Raw genomic sequence first — 22,553 nt, forward strand, 5'->3', positions numbered from 1 at the left:
CTCCTATTCTAAATTATGGGGGCACGGTCCGTAAACTAAAAAAATAGTACATGTCCTATCTTTTGCGGAGGCTTTCTACGGCCCGGACACCTTCCCGTAAATATACTGCAAGAGCTCTGGCCAGGGACTTCTGTCTTGAGAAAGCCCTTGACATCACTGTCCATATATGGATAGTGACGTTGGGGGCTCTGTGATGCTAGAATCCGTGGCCAGAGCGTCGGCAAGGGGCATTCTCTACGTCTAGAGGAAAAAAGCCACAGAATGTTGTGTTGGTTGACTCCTTGCACAAGTTCAAGAGAAGCCTTGATGCCTTTCTTGAAAAAGATAAAATGTTAAGTACTTGATTAAAAGTTTTTATTGTGCAAAAGTAGTAAAACATAAAAATATACATATTTAATATCGCTGTAATTGATTTGACCTATGAATTAACGGTAACATGTTATTTACGCAGCATGGTGAACAAAATAAATTGAAACAAATGCCAGAATAGCTGGTTTGTTTTTTATGACCCCCCCCCCCAAAAAAAAAGTTAATAAAAGTTAATCAGTATATTATATGTACCCAAAATATTTGCCCGGCCTGCGCTCCCTTCAACACGGTCTGGCATCTGGGGGGAATGCAGAACACGGAAAAAACATTGATCGGTGGGAATCCCAGGGATCGGATCGCCACCAATCCAGTGGATAGGTGATAACTTTTTGTGACCGGAATACCCCTTCAAGGCCAAAATAGACCTGGTCGTTAATGGGTTAAGTTGCTTAAAATAGAACTCAAACAGTCCCACAGCTCTCCCCATAATAGTGCTAGCCACACAGTACCTCCCATAAAGGTACCATCAGTAGGATTTAGCTGTCAAGCATGTTTCTGCCCTGATGTTTGTGTCCTGATGGCTGGGGGATGCACAGAACGGCATCTCAGGTTGTACACCCCTACCCTAAATTAATCAGACCGCTTAATAAATTCAGACCCCCAAACCGGACCCCTAAATAAATTTGACCCCCTACATTAAAAACCCAGACCAAACCAGACCTCAGACTCCTAAATTAATTAGACCCTAGACCAAAAATAATAATAAAAAAATAAGTGGGACCCCAGACTCTTATATTTAACACTCATACACAAACTTCACACACACGAAATTCCTCCTTTGCGGTGCCTGGGTGTAGGACATGCAATCCCGATACCACAAAAAGTCCTGCACCTTTTCTAGATGTGGTCATGGCAAAAATGCAGCGGTTTTGCAGTAATTTACGTAGAACCACGTCAGAAACAATGCAGTTCTTCTCAAATTACAGCAAATCTGTTTTGTTTTGCCACGATTATGCGCAAATTGCATGGGTTTTGAACAAATGTCATAAAATGCAGGGCACGGCATCTTTTTATAAATTTGCCGCCCCCTTCAATCAGGGAAGAGTAATGTCTAAGGTGAAGTGACAAATCAATCTTTTCTTTATAGTTTTTTAAAATTTTGGGTTTACTACTGGTTTTGGCTAAAAAAGACGCAACAAAAACTGCATACTGTACCCAGTATACTATACCCAGCCTAATGGTATGTTCACATGGGCTATTTTCAGACGTTTTTCGGGCCGTAAGCGTCCAGAAAAACGGCTGAAAAATCGTAAACAGAACGCCTGCAAACATCTGCCCATTGATTTCAATGGGAAATACGGCGTTCTGTTCCGACGGGGCGTTATTTTACGCCTCATTTTCAAATAACGGCGCGTAAAAGACGCCCCGTAAAAAGAAGTGCATGTCACTTCTTGAGCCGTTTTTCATTGACTCAATAGAAAAAGAACTCCAAAAATGGCCGCAAAAAACCCTAGTTGCTTAAAAAATGGCTGAAAATCAGGAGCGGTTTTCCCTTGAACACAGCTTCATATTTTCAGCTGTATTTTGTTTAGCATGTGAACATAGCCTAAGGGTATGTTCACACGTAGTCAACAAAAACGTCTGAAAATCCAGAGCTGTTTTCAAGGGAAAACAGACCCTGCTTTTCAGACGTTTTTTTACCAACTCGCATTTTTCGCTGCGTTTTCACGCCGTTTTCGCAGCGTTTTTTACGTCCGTTTTTGGAGCTGTTTTCATTGGAGTCTATGAGAAAACAGCTCCAAAAACGTCCAAAGAAGTGTCCTGCACTTCTTTTGACGAGGCTGTATTTTTACGCGTCGTCGTTTGACAGCTGTCAAACGACGACGCGTAAATAACAGGTCGTCTGCACAGTACGTCGGCAAACCCATTCAAATGAATGGGCAGATGTTTGCCGACGTATTGTAGCCCTATTTTCAGACGTAAAACGAGGCATAATACGCCTCGTTTACGTCTGAAATTTGGCCATGTGAACATACCCTAAGGGTGGCTTTACACATAAGCATTTTTAGGAAAAAGAAGACGATTTTTTTTGTGGCATTTTTCTTTTTTTTTCAAATATTAATTTTTCGGTGAGTTAACAAATGCAGAATGTAGAGTCCTCAATTTAAGAGTATATCAAAATGTTGATAATATATGTTGAATAACAATTGTAGAAAACAGTATGCAAACCAGTATTAGGATCTGTTCACATCTGCGTTGGGGTCCTGTTCTGATGTTCTGTCAGTGCTTTCCGTCAGAACGGGACCCTCAACAGACACAAATAGAAACCAGAGGTTTCCATTTCCATCACCATTGATTTCAATGGTGACGGATCCATTGGCCATGGTTTCCGTTTGTCTCTGTTGTGCACCGGATCCGTCATTTTGCCGGAAGCAATAGCGGATGGGGATGCAAAACCCGCAACAGAAAACCCAGTGTTGCGACTTATGCGGCGTATTCGCACCGATTACGCCGCAAAAATCGAAACTACGGAAAAAAAATAATCAGAATTACCCAGAATGCCCTCCTCCTTCCTGCAGTCCAGCGTCCTAGGATGACGTTGCACATGGGCTGCAGCGTCATCCAGGGAGGCCGGACAAGACTACGATGGAGGGAATGACCTACGTAAGTATGAGCGTTTTTTACCGGAATGTTTTTAGCAGAAATTCCGTCCGAAAAAATGCACCACAATGTGGTGCAGTTTTCGGACAGAATGTACTGCAGGTTCCAGGTCGGATACACAGCGTATCCATCCTGTGGGAACCCGGCCTAAAGGAGACATTTTGTATTGCAGATGCGGGGTGATGTACGCACTATGAAATATCATGAGTCATATCTTGGTATGTGCTGACTGAGACTGCTTTAGTCAAATAAAGCTTAGCTTCTAGTAAATCTTTTGTGGTGTAATCAGAAAATTGAGATGAGCCTTTAGCAGCTCGCGTGGATTCACTAGACCAATCTATGCAAGTTCTGATAACCCTATAGATGGAACTTATTGAAGTCTGGGTAGATCTAGATTTTTTTTTAAAAAGAGTTCTCGTTTATGATCAAATTTGTCGAAATCTAAGTGTCCCATAACTTGGCCAATGTAATTATGCATCTCTAAATATACCAAATGCCTCCCTACCAGGATTGGAATTTTTTCATAGGCTGCCGGAAAAGACAACACTTTATAACTAGAGTCTAACATGTCAATCAAAAGGGCACATCTCACAGAAAGGAGTTGTCTACATATATCAGGTGGTTTGCCCATTAAGAAGGCTGGGTTTCCAACTAAAGGGAAGTAATATGAGTAATTATATGGTAGTTTGTAAAATTTTCAGATCTGTCTCCATGCCAGAATAGTAGACCGGAGTAGGGGGTTGTCCTTGACCACCAGAGGAATAAGTTCAGTGTTGAGATGCAACATGGCTTCTAAACGATATTGAGGGAAACAATTCCTATCTTGAGGTACATTGGTGAAGTGAGAGGTGCCACGAAACCAGTCAGCTACTGTATATATCTTAGGTGTGCTGCAAGAGAGTATAACTTTAGGTTTGGGAGATTGACACTATCGTCAGCTTTAAATTCTTGTAATTTCTATGTACTAATTCTGTTAGCCCATCCACCCTTCCGAATGAAGGTCCGAATTTGTTTTAGTAAAAGTTTGTCATCAGAGGATTTGAGTAAAACAAGCAGTGCTTGTAAGGCATAAAGGATCTTAGGGAAAATTATCATCTTTATTAAATGACAATGCCCAGAGTATGATAAATGAAAATGTTTCCATTGAGAGAGCAAAGATATGGTATTGGCTATAACCGGGGTAATATTTAAATTATATAGATGTGATAAGTTAGAAGGTAGTTTAATACCCAAGTAGGTAATAGAAGTCATTTGCCACTTGAATGGAAATGAGTCTCTCCAACCTCTTGTGGCAGCCTTAAATATTGGCAATGTGTCACGGTGGGTATGTGGACCCACTGGGCCGTACCGATGTAGCAGGATAGCAGCTGGCAAAAATGATACCAAATCAATGTCTATTGTTCGAATAAGGGTACCTGTGGTAATTCAGAAAGTAGCGATGGTAGGCTCGGATGGGACCTTGACAGCAGGCAGACACCAGGAGCGGAGTAACAGAAGGCGTAGTATACGGCACAACATGACTCCCACTCTCTATGGCACAGGAACAAGGTAGCACGGGATACAGGTAGCAGGAACTGGAACACTGGGAACTGGAAACCACTAAGGGACCATTTGCAAAGACTAACACGGGTAAACACAACAACGCTCATACGCTGAAGGAGGGGGCAGGGCCCTTCTTATAGTCCAGGGTGATCATGGGCTAATTTGACATGCTATTTAAGTGCGCGTGCTGGCGTCTCCTGAGGAGATGTGGGCCAGCGTTCACTGATCCATGTCTGCAACCGTCAGGGGGTGAGTAATCCCGATGGTCCGTGGCCATGGGTGTTACACAATGCTTCAGATTTATACAAACTAGAGAACAAAAGAGTCCATAATTATCGAGTATGGAAAATAGACAATCTTTATTAATAACAACACAAACAGAGAATCTAAAACAAATCTGTATCTGGATCACCAATATACATGTACATTAATCAAAGATATGTACACACATTATATATAGCATGAGAAATCAAATTGATGTTAGCTCCAATATGGGATATATCTACATAGGTAGGCATGAGTCAGGATAACACAGAAAGAAAGTGTAAGAAGCTCAATGTTGAAGCTTATGCTTACTTAAAGTGACTAGTGCATTAAGTACACAACATAAGACCTGGCTGAGCATAGCTAAAGCACTTACCCATGCTTAGGAGAGTATTGGTATGACCCTAGGGGTCCCTTGATAAAGCTACATGCGAAACGCGTGTCGGGGCGCTACTTCACACCTAGGGTCATACCAATACTCTCCTAAGCATATATATATATATACTCTCCTATACATTATATATAATGTGTGTACATATCTTTGATTAATGTACATGTATATTGGTGATCCAGATACAGATTTGGTTTAGATTCTCTGTTTGTGTTGTTATTAATAAAGATTGTCTATTTTCCATACTCGATAATTATGGACTCTTTTGTTCTCTAGTTTGTATATTTCATTGTTAGAGTCCTTATCTCTAATAACTTGAGTGGGTGGTTGAGATTTGCCTCCCACCCAGATACTTATGTGTCCTGTGAGACTTTTTGTCTAAATATTCAGATTTATCATAGTTTATCAGAAACCCTGAAACTTCCCCGAAGTCTTTTATTATTTCCATTATATCAGGTAATGCTGACTTTGGGTCTGATATACATAATAAAAGATCATCCGCATAAGCCAGTGTTTTCGTTTCATATGAGCTGACCCTAATGCCTGTGAAAGAAGGTAGAGTTTCTAATATTTCGAGCAAAGGGTCTAAAGCCAAGGTAAAGAGTAAATGGGATAAGGGGCAGCCTTGTCTGGTTCCTCTTTGTATAGCGAAGGGACGAGATATGCAGTTATTTAGCCAAATTGAGAAAGTGGGATCATCATATAAAGATTTAATTGTAGTTATAAAATCTTTTCTAAAATGGCAAAATTTCAATAACTGGATTAAATACGACCAGGAAACTCTGTCAAAAGCCTCATCTGCATCAAGACTCATAAGTATAGCTTTATGTAATTTAGCAGGGCGTATAGAAGCTATTGTCCCAAGTGCCATTCGAATGTTAGGTTATCGATTTTCTATAGACAAATCCAATCTGTGAGGGGGTGAGTAACGCAAGAATAATTAATTTGTAGACGGGTAGCCAATATTTTAGTGGAAATTTTAAAGTCGGTGTTTAGCTAAGAAATTGGTCTGTAAGAGACAAGGAGGTCTGGATCTTTTCCGGGTTTTTCCACATTTTTTGCAGCAAAAAACATTGCAGCCAGATGTTAACTGGAAATCAATGGGAAAATAGAGAACACACTAAAAACATTGCATTTTTTAGGTGGAGTTTTATCTCATTTGTCTTGAGTTTTTAGGTCAGTGATGTTTTTCAAAATAGGCTGATTTTTTCAAGAATTTTGTTGCGTTTTGCTCCCATAGATCTCCATAGGTTGTTTTTGGCTCTTTAAAGAAAGTGTCAATGTGTGTTGCGCTTTTTTTATGACGTTTTTGGTGGCTTTTTTCTGAATTTATCATATGTTGCAAAGAGAACTCTTTGCATCACATAATCTTTGAATTGCATGATTAGCAATGTGAAGAACTCCATCTAAAGAAATGCAGGTAGTAAAACACACTATTGGCCAAAAACGGCATAAAAATTGCATGTACTATTTTAAAAAACAAAAACTGCATTAAGACAGCACCAATCTTAATAAAAATCAAGTTGAAGTAAAATGCAACAACTTTATTAAGAGGCACACGCATTTTCGGCTGTTCAAGCGTCACTCAATTAAAAGGAACGCCAGCCAGGAGCTGGCATAGTCTTTCGCTATAATTTACGCCAGTTTCAGGTGTATATTATAGTTAATACAATGGGGATGCGGATGGCCACGCTACCTTTCACCAAGCTTCACATACTTTTTTGAAAAGTGGAGTGGAAAGAAACGGCCCAAAAGTCTAAATTTTTACAACTTTTGGCCGTTTGAGATATTTCTACGCCAGAAAACTTTCCCCCATAAAGTGTGTGTGAAAGAAGCCTAAGGCCTTGTTCACGCAGTTCAGATTCGCTGAAGATATTGCACGAATTCTTAAGCCAAAGGCAGAATTGAATCCAGGAGAGGAGATACTTTAAGGGCAGAAACACACAGGGCGTATAAGCTGCGTTAAAGTACACGGCGTGTCTGTCCTGGAAACTGCAGGGAATTTCGCCCGAAAAACCGCACCAAATTACAGACAGGAAAATTACCACACTGCACGGAAAAGTGCAATTAATTAATCAATTAATTTAAGCGCAAGTGTATTAGTAATCTGATTTGTGTAACATTTTTTCTGGACTTCTTTTATTCGAGTTTCCAGTCTTTGTTCATATCCCTAAAACAAGAAAAAGTGGGCTTTTTTCTTTTTTTTTGTTTTAAAAAAAATATGAACAAACATCGAATTAAATGACCTTGAATCTCGTAGATTTTGGCAATCTGAAGTTCAGCAGCCTTTCATTATGGTATAATTTTTATGAATTTACAATTCAGCAGAAATCTTCACTGGTAAGTGAAGTGTTTTAAGTTTACATGCAGTTGATTCTTTTTCCCAGATGCCTTTTTTGTTTGCACAATTCCCATAGGTCCCAAATGTCTCATCTCCACATCTGCTGCTCTTGAAGCTAAGCTAGACATAACAATGATGCAGTGTTCAAGGTAGATTGCATGACCTTACATCACCAATTCCGCCCTATGGACACAGGAGGGGACAAATTATCCTACTATTGTTTTCTCAACCAATATGAAAACTGTCTTCGTATAGTTAGTACTAGATAAGGCATTTTGGGGTATGGTATTGGTGTCACAGGATTGGAGGACGGCTGAAGTTGTTCCAATATTTAAGAAGGGTAAAAAGGTGGAACCGAGTAACTACCGTCCAGTAAGTTTGACATCTGTGGTATGTAAAGTATTTGAGAGTATTCTAAGAGATGAACTGTAAACGTATATAGCGGTGAATATTCTAATAATTGATAACCAGCGTGGATTCATGAAAAACAGGTTGTGCCTAACCAACATGCTCGGTTCCTATGAGTTGGTCAATGCAAATCTGGATGTTGGTCATGCGGCTGATGTTGATATATTGGGATTTTGCAACAGCATTTGATACTGTACCACACAACAGTCTTGTTCTGAAGCTACAGAGGCAGGGACTGGGGGACCTGGTATGAACGTGGGTAAAGAATTAGTTAAAGGGTTATTCCCATCTACAAAAATCGAGCTATTAAGCTCACCCTTCTAAAGATAATAATTTTTGTAATTACCTGACTTTATCCCAGCGATGTCGTTTTCAGGATATTCTTGCTTGAAGTTGCTGTCAGTCCCTCTTTGTTTGTAGCTCGTTGTCTAGGGATCCGGCCAACGCTATTTACCTTTAGCGGTGGCCGCGCATGCGCAATGATATCCTCTCCGTCCTTAGGAGAGGATGTCATTTCTAGCATGAACGCGCATATCAGCGCATGCGCATTAGATGCCGGGCCGGCCACCAGTCAGGAGGAGGTCAGCGGTACGCTCAAGGTACTGCATGTAACGTGTGTGTGTTTTTTTGTGTGTGTGTGTGTGTGTGTGTGTATATGTATATATGTGTGTATATGTGTGAAGAGTGCTGTGGTGTTGCAATTCACGGTGTGTTCGTCTCAACTAGGCTTACCATGCCTGGTTGAGACAAAGATTCTCCCGATTCTGCTAGAACTACATTAGCTAGCAATGTCGGGAGCGCGCAACATCAAGCCGCTCACGCCCCTTTTTAGAAAAGATAACCAGCACTAGCGGAGTTATCAAGTTTAAAAAAAAAGGCAGTTAGGGAATTTTTTTTTAAAAAAGTGTTAACAGCAAATTATTTTTTATTTCATTTCAGCATAGATTGCCTAAAAAAAAAAAAATTGACTCAACTTGGGAATAACCCTTTAAGGGACAGAAAACAAAGAGTTGTTATAAATGGTACTTACTCAAAATGGGCTGAAGTCGGCAGTGGGGTCCAACAATGATCGGTGTTAGGACCAATTCTTTTTCATTTCTTTATTAATGACCTTGTGGATGGGATTGATAGCAAGGTTTACATTTTTGGTAACGATACAAAACTTTGTAGGATACTTAAAACTCAGCTTGACTATTAAACATTACAGAAAGACCTACCATATTTTCGGACTATAAGATGCACTTTTTAGCAAAAATAAATCTTGCTAAAAAGTACTTGTGTCTTAGGCCAGATTCACACGAGCGTGTGCGTTTTGCGCGCGCAAAAAACACGGCGTTTTGCACGCAAAAGGTCCATAAAAGCTGTGTGTCATCACCATATAGTGTGTGGCTGCGTGATTTTCGCGCAGCCGCCATCATTATGACACTCTGTTTTTATGTTTGTAAGCAGAAAAGCACATGGTGCTTTTCTGTTTTCATTCATAGTTTTGGCTACTGTAGCGCACATCACGCGCGGCACACGGAAGTTCGTCCGTGTGCTGTGCTCGGTTTTCACGCACCCATGGGCTTGAAGATTATACTGACTCATTTGCATCGACTATTTAGGAAAATCTGCGAAAAATAACATTTGCATAATAATTTGGAATGTGGTGTGAATTGAGGCTAAGTTGGAAAAACCCCTTTACGTGTAATAGAAGACGCAGCTCTGTCTGAATTATTACAGTTTATACACATTTATGCAGCACAAATTTGCAATTTCTTCCCATACAAAAATCCATTAAGGTCCTAGTCCATATCAGTTTTTTAAGAAACTGCAATAGTAAAAAGAAAAAAATACGGATATTTTGAACTTCAATATATTCAAGATACTGTACCAATGGGCTGGCTGATTTAGGTTTTCAACCTTAATGATGCAACCAATTTTCGTCTTTTCGTTTTTTTCCTCCCCGTCTTTCAAAAGTTTTTTTTATTTTTTTCATTAACATAGCCGTATGAGGGCTTGTTTTTTGCGAGACAAGTTGTAGTTTTTTATGGCAACATTTAATGTACCATCTAATGTACTGGGAAACTGAAAAAATAATTATACGTGGGGTCAAATGGTCAAAAACCAGCAGATCCGGTATTTGTTTTGTTAGGTTTTGTTTTTACAGCGTTCATTGTGCTGTAAAAACGACATGTTGACATTATTCTATGGGTTGATATGATTACGGCGATACTAAAGTAATATAGTTTTTATGTTTTACCACTTTTATAAAGAAAAAACTATTTGTTGAAAAAAAAAACATTGTTTTGTGTCGCCACACTTTTGTGGGGCAAGCTGTATTTTCTTTTGGTACCATTGTGGGGTACATGCGGCTTTTTAATAAAAAAATTTGTTATATTTTTTATTTTTTTAACGGTGTTCACCGTTCAGGTTAAATAACATTATATCGTAATAGTTCAGACTTTTTTTTCTCTAATTACTTTAGGGAAAAAATGGCTAAATGTTTTTTGTTTTTTTTTACTTTTTATAGATTTTTTGTACATTAAAATAACTTTATTTAACTGTTCTTTTATCATTTCCCCTAGTGGACTTGAACCAGCGATTCAATACTAATGTATTGCAGTATATCGTAATTTTGACAAGTTTCTATTAAGCCGTGCCTCTGGCAGGTCTTCATGAAAGCACAAAGATGGCAGACCTGGGGGCCGTGACAACTATTGGCACCCCGCAATCGCGTTGCCGTGGCAATGGGCGGTTTCCCTCTAATGCCTTAGATGCTGTGGTCGCTAATGACCTTGGCATCTAAGGGGTTCAACGGGCAGAAATCGAAGTGCTCTTTGATTTCACCTGTTGCTGTATTACACAGCCGACACCCGCTAAGTATGGAGCACACTCAGCCCGTGAGCCCACTCCATACTTCCCCTTGACGGCTACCAAGTACATGTATGTGGCATGTCGTTAAGGGGTTAACTGTACAGTACATGACGCTTTTGTAGATGTAAATGGGAGAAACACTTGCATTGTGCACTGGTTTGTACTGCTAATATTTCTAAACTGGAGGAGCTGCAGGGATTTAATTAATCTGATGTAATTTCTGTCTCTCGAGTCCATGTTGCTTCATTTCTTCAGGCGATCACGTAACTCTCTGATCAGGTGACAATAAGGAATGGCTGGAAATAGAGTCTAGCTGCATGTGACTGGCACCTTTGAGAGTCTTTAATAGTGCGTATTCTACCCGATGCCCGTGGATGATACAATAATTAAGTAATGTGATAAAACTATTGCATATTCTGTCCACACTAAAAAACGACAAGGTTAAGGTTAAAGGTAAACTAGAGTTGCTAGACCCATGCAAGTTAAATAGCATTATGTTATCGAATTATAAAAAATAAAACAAAAATTGATATACGAAAGTTCACAATATTGCCCACATATCTTTCTTATACCAGCGCAGTGGACACGTCTCTGCACGGTCTAATGGTACAAGTCCTGATTAAACACGGGCCCATACTATGTCCTATAACTTTATTGCTTAATGAATCCTGGGGCTTACATGAATCATGGGAGTCACATCAATGGCGCCATGTTTAGTCCAATTCTATAAGCTCATGCATTCCCTACACAGGATTCATTACACGGGCCATGCCATTTGACTGTAGAAATATTCTGCCGCACTGGCATAAGAAAAGGTATGCGAGATGCATTAAAGGGAATGTGTCGTATTTTATTTTACTTCCATTAGATTTAAGTGTATAGATGATAAAAAGGGTTTGGACTTTTTTTTTTTTAATCTGTAAAACTGTCCCTGGCAGTCAAATTGGAGACACAAAATACCTTCCTGTGTAGTCAGTACAACACGGTCATGTGCGTTTTATGGCAACTAAAATAATAGGAGTAAATTGATAGAGAAATCTCCTAGATTTTTACACAAATACAAAAAAAAATTCAAAAAATGTGTATATAAATAAAAACCTGATACAAATAATATGCCATTTCCCGACGATCTATTCCTTTACATACAATAATTGTACGATTCCCTATTTTAGAACTAAGGAATAGTTATTACTCAAGTACACACACGAAAACTTCACATGGAATGATGGGTTTAAGGCCTCATTTACACGAGCGTAATATACGCGCGTGCGACACGCGTGCTTTTCACGCGTGTCGTACGCACCTATATTAGTCTATGGGGCAGTGTAGATGATGCGTGAATTTTGCGCAGCGCGAGTGCGTTGCGTAAAACTCACGACATGTTCTATAATCGTGCGTTTTTCGCGCATCACGTACCCATTGAAGTCAATGGGTGCGTGAAAACCACGCATGCCGCACGGAAGCACTTCCGTGCGAACTGCGTGATTCGCGCAAGAGCTGTCAAAAGGATGAATGTAAACAGAAAAGCACCACGTGCTTTTCTGTTTACAAACATCCAAACGGAGTGTCAAATTAGAGATGAGCGCACCGAACTTCACCGGGTTCGGCTGAACTCGTTTTGACCGAACCCGTTAAAAAATGTTCGGGTACGCGACGGCTGGAGACAGTCACTGTCCACGGTGCTGAAAGAGTTAAACTGGTTCAGCACCATGGACAGTGACTTCCGATCACAATATACATGTACGTGTAAAAAAAAACAGAAGTTCTGACTTACCGATAACTCCCGGGTTCTTCCTCCAGTCTGACCTCCCGGGATGACAATTCAGTCCAAGTGACAGCTGCAGCCAATCACATGCCAAGCACAGGCTGCAGCCAATCACAGGCTGCAGCGGTCACTTGGACTGCCGCGTCATCCTGGGAGGTGGGGCCGGATGACAAGAGAGGGACGCGTCACCAAGGGAACGGCGGGGACACCGGACTGGAGGAAGCAGGAAGTTCATGGTAAGTTTGAACGTCTTTTTTTATTCACAGGTTGGTGTATATTGTGATCGACATTCACTGTCGAGGGTGCTGAAAGAGTTACTGCCGATCAGTTAGCTCTTTCAGCACCTTGGACAGTGACGGGCGTCGACTAGCCTCATCTCTATGATGGCGGCTGCGCGAAAATCACGCAGCCGCGCATCATACACGGATGACACACGGAGCTGTCAAATGCCTTTTGCGCGCGCAAAACGCACACGCTCGTGTAAATCAGGCCTAAAGGGAGAAATGTAACTAGCAACAGAGTCTCCTGAATCTAACGTTATTTTCCTTTTTTAAAAACACTTTTTTTTATTCAAGTAATTTATTTTTGTATCGCCGAATTCCAAGAGCCATACGATTTTATTTTTTTGACGGTGTAGCTGTATATGGGCTTGTTTTTTGCGAGACAACATGTAATTTTCATTTGTACCATTTTGGGGTACGAGGGAATTCTCGATTAACTTTTATTATATTTTTTCTGCAGGGGCTGTTAAAAAAAACAAAACAATTCCACCGTTATTTGCTTTTTTTTTTTGTAGGACGTTCATTATGCGGTTTGAATAACATGTTAACTTTATTATTTGGGTTGTTACAAATGCGCCAATACCATATGTTTATTTTTATTGTTTGTTTTTTTTTACGCTTTTACAAAATAAAACAACTTTTTATGGAAAAAAATGTTTTGTTTTTTATTTTTACTGTGCACTTTATTTTTTAATAAACTATTAAACTGTATTTAATTTTTTTGTTTTAGTCCCACTAGAAAACTTCACAAAGCAATCTTCTGCTGATATGTTTGGTATACTCCGTAAACCAAAGCGTTACTGCCTTATTAGGCAGTTTATGAGAACGTGGTTTTTGCACGGCCTAATAGGCACACAGTCATTGCAAACTATCGGCCGCCGGCCATCGTGTTCACATATATGTACGTGAAAATGCATTAAGGTGTTTAAGCACATTATTTTAGTTAATTCACATGCAATTCTAAATCATGCCTTTCCTGGGCAAAGATGAATTACAGCATTATTGTGTGAATCCAATGAGTTCCAAATTGTAGATTTAGTTCTCCACAGCATATGACTGTGTCACGTAGCGGGTTAGTGGACCCACTAGGCCGTAGCGGGGAGGCAGCTGGCTAAACAAAAGGAAACCCCAGCAATGTCCCGCACAAGGGTACCTGGATAGTCCAGACAGTGGCGCAGCTCTGGCACAGATGGAGATGGGTGCAGCAGGTAACGCCAAACGTGGTGGATGACATAGGTGCTGCAGGTTGCGCCAGACGTGGCGAGTTCCTCCGGACGTGGAAGATGACACAGAACGTGGCAGATGACACAGGACGTGGCGGATTCCTCCGGACGTGGCAGACGACACAGGACATGACACAACTCCGAGACTAATAGGCACAGGAACAAGGGACGGGTAACAACTGGAACGGGAAACACTAAGCGACCATTTGCAAGACAGACTAGGAAAACTAACAACGCTCAGGCAAGGATCAGAAGGCCTGGGGCCTTCTTATAGACCAGGAAATCGTGGCAGTTGATGATGATTTCCTTTGTGCGCGCGCTGGCCCTTTAAGGCACCCTTCGGGACACAGCAGACCGGAGCGGAAGTGAGCGCTGGCGTCTCCTAGGAAGGAGATGGGGACCAGCGCTCACGGATGCATAGCTGCGGGCGTCGGGAGGTGAGTAAACCCGACGGCCCGTGGCTATGGACTCTACAGACTGTATACACAAGAAGCAGAAACAGAGGTTTCCCGTGGACTATAGTGATGATAATTTCTTCAGACGAGCGTGTAACTCATCCGTGTGATTACCGATAAAACAACGGCCGTTCAAACGACCGTTGTTTCAATGGAGAGTGTGAAGGGTCCGTGAAAAAATATGACGTCCTATTTTCTTGCGTTTTCACGCATCCCTCCATAAACTCTATTGCCCGTCGGACGTGAAAAACGGTCGCGTTTCACGTCTGAAGTTGGCCATGTTCGTGTGAATGTAGCCTAATGCTATATTCAGATGAACCTGTGCAACACCGGACGTGAAAAATGTATAGCGGGATGGGTGAAAACGCAAGAAAATAGGTCATGTCCTATGTTTCCACGGACCCTTCACACGCTCCGTTGAAACAACGACAGTGTGACCAGCACCCTTAAAATACATGTGTCCGTGTGACGGCCGTTGTTTTAACGGCCATCACACAGACGAGTTACACGCTCGTCTGAATGAGCCCTTAGTCCAACACTGTGAAGTGCAGAGCCCTTATTGTTGAACAAAGGCATAAGTGATTTACTCAGGACCTGTCAATGATCAACCACTAGACCTCGATCTACTGGTAACCTACCTAGGCTAGAAAGTAACACACAAGTACATTTGGGTTGTGACCACGAGGCTGCAAATAAATTAGTGTGAAATTTGAAGCACTCTATTTTTTAGATGCAATTACGTAGTTACACATAACACAGTAGTATAGATGTAGTTTCAACCTTTTTCTCTAGAGTAGCCGTTTCATCTTAAACAAGGCAACCTGGATTTTTGTTACTATTCTGACTGACACATTCTTCCATCCTCTACGCCGATTAGTTCTTCTGTTGAAAAAAAAGCTGTGTTTCTGTTACTTTTTTATTAAAACTACATTTGCAAACTTACAATGAGATTGGAACATGTACACTAATGTAAAAAAGTTTAACACAATGTAGATAATTTATGCATATCAGCACAAATTGACCTCTGGAACCTTAAAAAGGCTATATAACATGGCTGAGCATAAATCTACGCAGTGTCTATTCTCTACGACAGGTGTTGTTTTTGGGTGAAAGCAGATTTTGTCTTGGCAGCGATGGACCATAGCTTCTTCGCTGTACCACCAATGATATGACTGGAGTTTTTGAAATGAACAGTAAAACCTGGGGACTTTCTCATACAATTAAGTAGGCTGCATTCATTTAATCTCAGGAATGAGGAACATCACCCAATATACTGATGTTGTTCGACGATAAGTGATGCCCCTCCCCTGATAACATGAGCCCCCGTTTTGGCGCTGTATCCAGTTGCGCCGACATCATCAGCGCTGGTCGTGAAAGGGAGGGGTGGGGCCGTGCCTCAGACTTTCAAAGAAGATCTACATAGGAAAGTCTAAAACAGCGACAACCATTTTAGATACCGGAAAGCGGGGGACTGGAACGCAGGAATGGAGGCCGGATCATTGAGCATCGGGGCAGCAGATAAGTTGACTGTACATTCGCTTTAAGAACCTTTTGTCGTATCCAGTAGATCTCTGCCACACCAAGGTTGCCTACCCCTGCTCAAATTGTGTTTATGTGTGAATGGTATGCTTCATTGGATTATAAAGGGGAAAAAATCCCAGCAGAATGGCTACATCTGATTATATTATTCTTCAATTCGGAAAGGACAACATATTGTGAAAATGCAATTTATTTACACTGCTATAAACTGGGTATTTTACATAAAATAACAGCCTTAAAGGGTAACTAACTTTTGACATGTCCGAAGTTTGGATTGGTGGGGGTCCGAGCACTGAGACCCCCACCAATCGCTAAAACAAAGCGGCAGAAGTGCTCGTGTGCTCGCTCATCCGCTTTGTTTCTGTTCTGCTTTTTCCGGAAATCAATGTATCAGAGTACGGGCTCAATAGAAAGTCTATGAGTCCGTACTCTGATACATCGGCTTTCTGGAAAAAGACGAACAGAAACAAAGCGGATGAGCGATCACACGAGCACTTCTGCCGCTTTGTTTTAGCGATTGGTGGGGGTGTCGGTGCTCGGACCCCCACCAATCCAAACTTCTGACATGTCACTATGACACGTCAGAAGTTTGTTGAACGTTTAGTTACTCTTTAAAGTAAATTCTGTATTTCCCATTAACGCTGTGCAGTGGGGAATCACTTGTCTAATAGTATTGGTAGTCATAAGTGAGGATTAGGTTTTTGTTTGTGCAATAACAATAAAGATAATAAAATAAAACAAAAAACAAGAAAAAATCATTATTGATTCATTTTAATTAGAAAACATTGATTGGTTAAAACCCCACTAACAGGTTTAATTGATTTATAATGCATGATGTTAAAATATGACTTCGGGTGAGAAAGAGGTACAGGATTGTGCTTCGCTGGCTTGATAACTAGATTTGAAAAAGTTCCTGAAATCTTCATAATCAAGACTCAATGTAACAACGACTGAGTTATCAAGCCAATGAAAAGGTCACCTTTTCTGACAAATATTGTAACATATAAAACAAAACTTTTACCAAACCAGTAATTCAAATTCTGGCCAATCCGCTGACTTTGTGGTATAAATATATGTTGAGGTTATGTTCGTGGATTCCACTTCATTGTGAATACAGTCATTTTGACATCTTGAAATATTATAGTTTGTAGGTGATTTCTCTATTTCCTAAAGGTGAAAACATCAAGTGATTTATGTTTTTTCTTGCTGTCTTTGGGTGAAGTTGGAATAGGCTCTTCTACAGTTCCTCCATACAAACAACTCTTGGAGTCCGGGTGTTTACCTGTACATTCAACTGTTGGTATATAGCCGCTGTCCCACATACCGGGACCACACAACTTACATAAGTCATGAAGACTGCAGGGAATTTTGGGCAAGAGACGAAACTGATAAAGTAAACTTCTTGCCTGTGTACAACAATAAAAAATATGTATTAGAAAGAAACTAGAAACTGCAGCACCTCTATAGTAATACAGAATATGGAACATATGTTTAACCCCTTGCGTACCTTCGACGTAATAGTACGTCGCTGGCCGCTTATTCCAGCGTACCTTCGACGTACTATTACGGCGCAGGAATAAACTGTCACTATGTGAAATCACATAGTGACAGAACAGCGGCGGCAGCTGTCATTGACAGCTAACCGTCTCTGCTACCGGCCTGGGGACCAATTAGCAGTCCCCAATGCCGGCGATTGCTGTGATTGGTCAGTCTCTGAAGACTGACCAATCACAGCCGCCTGTGACGTCGTCTGCCGGAGAAAGCTCCTGTCACTTTCTCTGATCTCCTCACTTCTGTGAGATACGTGAGGAGATCAGAGAAAGCGGTGTAAAAAAAACAAAACACTATTTTTATTAACCCCTTCCCGAAAATGGGCGTATAGTAACGCCCTGAGGATGAAGCGGGCACAGGAGCTGTGCTCGCTCCATCTTCATCGGATGTCGGCTGTAATATACAGCCGACATCCCTCTGCAACTACAGCGATCACTGTCCTCTCCGATCGCTGTAGTTTAACCCCTTAAATGCCGCTGTCAATAGCGACAGCGGCATTTAAGTGATTGATACAAAGGGAGGGGGCTCCCTCTGCACCCCATTGCCCCCCCCCCCCCGCGAAAAATCGCGGGGTTCTGATGGTTGCAATGGCAACCAGGAAGCCTAGCAACGGCTTCCTGGTTGCCAGGTACGGGAGCCTATTAGGTCCTGCCCAAGGCAGGACGTAATAGGCTCAACTGTCAGTTGTAAAGTGACAGTTACAATACACTGCACTACATCAGCACATACAGAAGTAGTGCAGTGTATTGTACAGGGGATCAGAAGATCAGATCTTCCAGTCCCCTAGTATGTGTAAAATAAAAAGTGAAAAAAAAGTAAAAAAAAAGTTTTAGATAAATAAATAAATACAAGTTTTACGTAATAAAAACAATAATCGCCTTGTTTCCCTGATCAAGCCCTTTAGAATTAGAAAAAAAATGAAAAAAAAAGACAAAAACTAGACATAATAGGTATCGCCGCGTTCGTATCGGCCTGACCTAAAAATATATCATATTATTTATCCCGCACGGTGAACACCGTAAAAAAAATACCATAAAAAACAATGGCAGAATTTCCTTTTTTGGTCACATTGTTTCCAAAAAAATGGAATAAAAAGTCGCGCGTAGCCAAACATGGTACCAATAAAAACGACAGTGTGTCACGCAAAAAATGTATGTACTCCGCACAGATTACATATGCCCCCACATTATAAACTGAAACACCAGTAAAACACTAAACAAAACTACTACCAAGCAAAATCTGCGCTCCAAAAGCCAAATGGCGCTTCTTCTGGGCCTGGCAGTGTGCCCAAACAGCGGTTTATGACCACATATGGGGTATTACCGTACTCTGGAGAACCGCTTAACAATTTATGGGGCGTATGTCTCCAGTGGTACAAGCTGGGCCCAACGCATTGGGCACTGAAATAGCATATATGTGGAAAATGTCAATTTTCAATCTGCAACATCCACTGTGCACTAATTTCTGCAAAACCTTTGGGGGTCAAAATGCTCACTACACTTCTAGATGAATTCCTTGAGGGGTGTAGTTTCCTAAATGGGGTCACTTCTCGGGAGTTTTCACTGTACTCGTACCTCAGCGCAATGCAACATGGCGTCAAAAACAAATTTTGTAAAATCTCCACTCCAAAAACGAAATTGCACTTTTTTAGTTTAGACCCTTGCCGTATGTCCAAATAGCCGTTTACAACCACATACGGGGTATTTCCGTAATCAGGAGAAATTGTGTAACACATTTTGGGGTGTCTTTTCTCCTGTATTCCTTGTGGAAATGAAAATTTCTGAGCTAAAGCTACAGGTTATTGGAAAAAAAAAATGTTTTCATTTTCACGGACCAATTCTAATAAAATCTATAAAACACCTGAGGGCTCAAAATGCTCACTACACCTCTAATTTAATTCTTTCAGGGGTATAGTCTCCAAATTGGGATCACATCTGGGGAATTTCTACTGTATTGGTACTTCAGGGACTCTGCAAATGCGACATGGCCCCCAGAAACCAATTCAGCAAAATCTGAGCTGCAAAATCCAAATGGTGCTCCGTCCCTTCTGAGCCCTGCCGTGGGTCCAAACAGCAGTTTATTATCACATAATGGGGTATTTCCGTAATCAGGAGAAATTGCTTTACAAATTTTAAGGTGTTTTTTCTCCTTTATTCCTTATAAAAATTAGAAAATTCTGTGTTTTTTCAAAAAAAAAGTCTCTTTTTATCTTCACAGACTAATTCCAATAAATTCAGCAAAAAACCTGTGGGGTCAAAATGATAACTATACCACTAGAAAAATTCCTTGAGGGGTATAGTTTCCAAAATGGGGTCACTTTTGGGGGGATTCCACTGTTTAGGTCCCTCCAGGGCGTTGCAAATGTGACACGGCACTGAAAACCATTCCAGTAAAATCAGAGCTCCAAAATCCAAATGGGGGTCCTTCCCTTCTGAGCCCTGCTGTGGGTCCAAACAGCAGTTTATTACCACATATGGGGTATTTCCGTAATCGCGAGAAATTGCTTTACAAATGTTGGGGTGCTTTCTCTCCTTTATTTCTTGCAAAAATTAGAAATTTTTACGTTTTTCCAGAAAAAAAGTAGATTTTCATTTTCACAGACTAACTCCAGAAAATATAGCAAAATACCTGTGGGGTCAAAATGCTAACTATACCCCTAGATAAATTCCCTGAGGGGTGTAGTTTAAAAAATGGGGGTCACTTTTGGGGGTTTCCACTGTTTTGGCACCACAAGACCTCTTCAAACCTGACATGGTGCCTAAAATATATTCTGAAAAGAGGAGGCCCCAAAATCCAAGAGGTGCTCCTTTGCTTCTGAGGCCTGTGTTTCAGTCCATTAGCGCACTAGGGCCACGTGTGGGATATTTCTAAAAACTGCAGAATCTGGGCAATAAATATTGAGTTGCATTTCTCATGTAAAACCTTCTGTGGTACAGAAGAAAATGTATTACATATGTATTACATATGAAATTTGAACATTTCAGCTCTACTTTCCTTCAATTCCTGTAAAACGCCTAAAGGGTTGAAACACTTTCTGAATGCTGTTTTGGATACTTTGAGGGGTGCAGTTTTCAAAATGGGGTGTTTTATGGGGGTTTCTAATATATAGGGCACTCAAAACCACTTCAGAACAGGACTCGTCCCTGAAAAAAACCGCTTTTTGAAATTTTCTTAAAAATATGAGAAATTGCTGCTAAAGTTCTAAGCCTTGTGAGGTCATAGAAAAATAAAAGGATGTTCAAAAAACGATGCAAACATAAAGTAGACATATGGGAGATGTTAATTGGTAACTATTTTGTGTGGTATTACCATCTGTTTTACAAGCAGATGCATTTAAAATTGGAAAAATCATAATTTCTTCATATTTTCGTTAAATGTTGGTGTTTTTCACAAATAAGCAATGCATTTATCGACCAAATTTTTGCACTAAACTAAAGTACAATATGTCACAAGAAAACAATCTCAGAATCAATTGGATAGGTAAAAGCATTCCGGAGTTATTACCACATAAAGTGATACATGTCAGATTTGAAAAAATGGGTCTGGTCCTCAAGGCCAAAATGAGCTGGGTACTCAAGGGGTTAAAGGGTAACTAAACGTTCAGCAAACTTCTGACGTGTCATAGTGACATGTCAGAAGTTTTGAATGGTGGGGGTCCGAGCTCGGAGACCCCCACCAATCGCTAAAACGAAGCAGCAGAAGCGCTGAGCCGCTTAGTTTCTGTTCGGCTTTTCTCGGAAAGCCAATGTAGCGGTGTACCGGCTCATAGACATTCTAAAATGGGCAGGATCTTTGCAGCAAGATGTCAGCTGTATATTACACAATGGTGATGGCGCAGCTACAGATCATGTGCCTGCGCCATCACCGCAGAGTAAATATACTGCATTAAAGCTATGTTGTTTCTGTTACTGCCTTTCACTTCTATGGGAGTTACAGAAACAGCATAGCTCAGCAAGCTACACTGTTTTTGTAACTCCCAACCATCTAATCAGGTAGTGGCCGGGAGGCAGCAGGAGCCGAAAAATTTAAAACAGGGTTTGGGTGGCCCTGTTCTACAGATAGGTGGTGCGGGTCCCAAAGGTGGGACCTGCATCTATCTGACATTCATGGCATACCCTGTGGATACGTTATAAATGTCCAAGATGGGCAGACCCCTTTAAGGCTATGTTCACACATGCGCTACAGTTTCTGTTGTTCTGCTCCGTCATAGGAGCAGAACAATGAAAAAGAAAGACGACGGGGTGGATCCATCGCATGATGGACAGAAACGGCGCCTGACAAAACGTATTGACTTTAATGGGTTCCGTCGGGTTTTTGTAGTTTTCCAGCATTTTGGGCCAGATCTAAGACAGAAGCTTCTGACGGAGCCACCGATGCAGATGTGAACAGATCTTACATTTGTACAGGTTTTCTACGTCGCCACCAATGAGTTCTGTTTCATGACATTTAAAATTGTGAGCTAGGAATTAGACTACACTCTTGACACTTTCTTACCAATTGGCTGTTGCGTGTGGAAGTTTACAGTCGTATGATGGGCTCCAATTCTATGAATTTTAAATGTCATATGGAAAAACTTATCAAAAGTAGACTGGCCCTTTAACCCCTTCTGCTCTGAATATTTACAAGACAGTTTGAGAGCAGTTACCAAAACTGCTGTAAATATACGGAGTTGTGATTGACACCCACCCTCCTGCTTTAACAGCAGGCATCAAAGAAAGGGTTAATACCGATCACAACACCCATTAACTGTAAACAAAGTGGGAGGGGGCTTTATAAAGCTTTTATAGTGACATCCAGGGGACTCCATTCTAAGCGTCATGTCTGGAGGAAACCAGGCACTGCTCATGACCTGCCCAATAACATCCCTACAGTGAAGCATGGTGGGGGCAGCAGCATGGTGGGGGCAGCAGCATGCTGTGGGGGTGTTTTTCAGTGGCTGGGACAGGAAGACTGGTCCGGGTTGTGGA

The 22,553-nt window shown here is 41.0% G+C and overlaps 1 protein-coding gene across 2 annotated transcripts in view; it reads right to left on the reverse strand.

The window, feature by feature from the left end:
- Positions 1–16,790: 16,790 nt before the first annotated feature.
- Positions 16,791–22,553, reverse strand: part of TBC1D16 (TBC1 domain family member 16) — a 75,986-nt gene continuing 70,223 nt past the window's right edge. For both annotated transcript variants that reach the window (XM_075846317.1, XM_075846316.1), the window contains exon 13: positions 16,791–17,441. In XM_075846317.1, the coding sequence (XP_075702432.1) occupies positions 17,196–17,441 (246 nt within the window). In that variant the 3' untranslated portion in view covers positions 16,791–17,195. The remainder of the gene's footprint in view (positions 17,442–22,553) is intronic.

Source organism: Rhinoderma darwinii, chromosome 13 (assembly GCF_050947455.1).
Source record: "Rhinoderma darwinii isolate aRhiDar2 chromosome 13, aRhiDar2.hap1, whole genome shotgun sequence".
NCBI classification, from domain to species: Eukaryota; Metazoa; Chordata; class Amphibia; order Anura; family Rhinodermatidae; genus Rhinoderma; species Rhinoderma darwinii.